This window comes from Zeus faber (assembly GCF_960531495.2).
Source record: "Zeus faber genome assembly, chromosome: 13".
Taxonomy (NCBI): Eukaryota; Metazoa; Chordata; class Actinopteri; order Zeiformes; family Zeidae; genus Zeus; species Zeus faber.
In genome coordinates this window covers 17587520-17590653 of record NC_137198.1, presented here as the reverse complement: position 1 = coordinate 17590653, position 3134 = coordinate 17587520, and the positions used below count along the sequence as shown (strand labels likewise).

The 3134-nt window shown below is 39.4% G+C and overlaps 1 protein-coding gene across 2 annotated transcripts in view; it reads left to right on the top strand.

Moving 5' to 3' along the window:
• The window catches only part of LOC307239597 (interferon alpha-inducible protein 27-like protein 2A), a 3482-nt gene extending 1727 nt beyond the window's left edge, over positions 1 to 1755 (top strand). For both annotated transcript variants that reach the window (XM_080013065.1, XM_080013066.1), the window contains exon 5: positions 1432 to 1755. In XM_080013065.1, coding sequence (XP_079869191.1) covers positions 1432 to 1523 — 92 coding nt within the window. In that variant the 3' untranslated portion in view covers positions 1524 to 1755. The remainder of the gene's footprint in view (positions 1 to 1431) is intronic.
• The last annotated feature ends 1379 nt before the right edge of the window (positions 1756 to 3134 follow it).

Here is a 3134-nt window from a genome sequence, read left to right as displayed (position 1 = left end):
CATGTATTTAGATGTATCCACAATACAAACGACAGAGTGGAAAGTAATAATAAAGAAAGCAGAAAGGAGTATGAAGCAGCTACACTCCGTACACGAAAAAGATCCGCACGAAGGTAAAATAACTGGCGCATGACAGAGACGTCATCAACGCGAGACGCGCCCACTTGCTCGCTGTGAATGATCCAGACAATCACCTGCTCTGTTCACAATTACCGCTCAATCAGACATTACCTGGACTTTGTACTAGGGTGCTGGCTGGATAATGTCCAGGTCAAATGATTGGGACATTTGTGTTTACACATACAGCTCCTGTTCTGGGTTGTTGGGTGATACCGTACTGCTGCGCCGTACTGTTGTAGACTGTGCTGTATTATCCCACAAACACTACCTCACTTCATTCACATGCCACTTTAATGCACATATCTGTATATACATAATTGCCTATCCCATATACATAAGCCTATTCCCTTTATCGATTCCATTTTATTTTATTTTATTTTATTCTATATATTTTTATTTTTAATCTATAAGTATTCGGCTTACTGTATTACGTTTTAGGAATCAGTTAGTTGGTCTAGTAGAAAGAAATTTTCCTCGGACATATTGTGTGTTATCACCGGGTGCGTTGCATTACATTTCACTGCATATATGTATGAAAGTATGTATATGTATGTGACGAATAAACCTCTTGAATCTTGAATCTTGAATCCTCCGGGTAATTTACCATTTTTACTTCAGTAAAATTTCTTCATGTCAGAAATCTCAACAACGATCCCAACTACCTCCCAAATCTACTTTTTTTTTTTTTTATTATGTCTCTGTAAATGAATAGCGTGACATCATTATGTATGGGGAAACCGGCTCCCGCAACAATAAGCTTTTCCTCAGTTAGTTTTTGTTACAAAAGTTTTGAAGGGCCCAAAGAAGCGGTTTATTAGCGAACAGTCCAGTGGAAATGTATTGTTGCTGTCCCGTGTCACAGCTAATTCGCATAAAGTTGAACTCTGCTCAATTTCCACTCATCACCAAGTGTCCGAGATCGCCAGCCGTGGCGTCGCTCCTTAACTTCTGGTGTGAGTGTACGGTTCGGCGAAAGAATGCAAACTGTAGAACCCTGTGAAGTGTAGTCTCTAGAACCGTAGTCTCTAGTTTGGAGATGCAGGTCAGGGCCAGATTATCTCACTTAACTGAATCGAAACTTGAGCATCTTTTTTGGGCACGTTGCTCTTTTCGTGCGCAAATCAAAATTCTGTAATCTGTAATTCCGAGATTTAAGTGCCCTTGAGCAAGGCACAGAACCACTGCTTAGTGGTTCTGTAACTGAACTCCAGTCCATCTACCATTTAATGATAGCGAGCAATGCCTGGAAACACTGACCCGAGAACTCCTTCCACACACACATTATTCCTTTGTTGTTATTTTATTTTCCAGGGATGGCAGGTCTGTCAACGGCGGCCACTGCTGCGGTGGCCACCACTGGAGGAGCAGTGGGAGGAGTGTTGGCCCGACTCATCCGATATTAAATATTACCAAAAAAACTTTCAGTTTCTTTCCTATAAGCGTTCTCATGAGTTATTTGCATGCATGAGAGGAAACTCTGCCTTCTTCACTGCCATGAACTCAAGTCAAGCTGTCTTTTTCACAATGACCAAAAGGCTCTGTTATATGGTGACCTCAGACTTTCCTTCTCTGTCCTTGTGATGTTGAAAATGGCATCACATCTTATCAGAATGCAAATTAAAAATCTGTCTGCAACTTTGTTTTCGTGTTTCATCAACATTTAAAGTCTTGAAAGGCTTCCCAGTGGAGGAGACAGGTACATATACAATCAATCACTGGCATGCAAATGAGCAAAATAGTATATAACAATTTCATACACTGCATATTGTTATGTCATGTGATTTTAAACACCGCAGCACATAATTATTGACCAGAGAGAGAGACTACAGCGCAGCTGTAATAGTATGGCTGCCTAATTTGACATTTAAGGTGTAATTTTCCTGATCCTAAGATGTCCCTACTAATATATTTTAACATATCTTGTATTTCTAGAGGTCACTCACGCAAAAAGTTCCTTTTTTCAAACCAGTGTAACCCACTTTAAAAATCCTAATACTTCAGGAAGTGTAAATAAATTCTTAGGCATGAACATTTAGGGACCGGTGATGTATATTTTGCTTGTCTTTTCTCAGCCTGTAACCACATCACTGCCAAAGTAATGAAATGTGACCACCAAAAGCTAAAATAAGTAAGACGTGTTTATGAACTCAGTGAACCCCAAGACAGTCAGTCCGGACATAGAAGCTTCCCAGTGGAGGAGACCGGTACATATACAATCAATCACTGGCATGCAAATGAGCAAAATAGTATATAACAATTTCATACACTGCATATTGTTATGTCATGTGATTTTAAACACCGCAGCACATAATTATTGACCAGAGAGAGAGACTGCAGCGCAGCTGTAATAGTGTGGCTGCCTAATTTGACATTTAAGGTGTAATTTTCCTGATCCTAAGATGTCCCTACTAATATATTTTAACATATCTTGTATTTCTAGAGGTCACTCACGCAGAAAGTTCCTTTTTTCAAACCAGTGTAACCCACTTTAAAAATCCTAATACTTCAGGAAGTGTAAATAAATTCTTAGGCATGAACATCTAGGGACCGGTGATGTATATTTTGCTTGTCTTTTCTCAGCCATAACATAAGAGAGCAATTGTGATCAATAGCCCCCGTAGTGTGCGGATGTATATTATTAGTTCATTTGGTTAATTTGGTTGATTGAACAAGTTTCTTTATTACATTTTTCTGCGTTTCACTCAGAACATGTGATGGCATGCCACATTCATTCACGTTGAGACACAGTACAGCATCACGGGGAATAATAACATCAAAATATGTGTAAATGACAGACAGACACGGAGAGAGAAAGAAGGAGGGTTACAAAACAGGAACCACAGACAAGGAAGAATTAAAAAAAGACTGAATGAAAAGGAAAAAACCAAATGACTCATGCTTCTCAGGCTTCCATCGCCAGCCTTCCTGTGGTTCACTCCAAACGGGCTGTGAATGGTTATTGTGGTAACCTGGAAATAAATTACAATAAATGGAAATGGACAATAAATGAAATT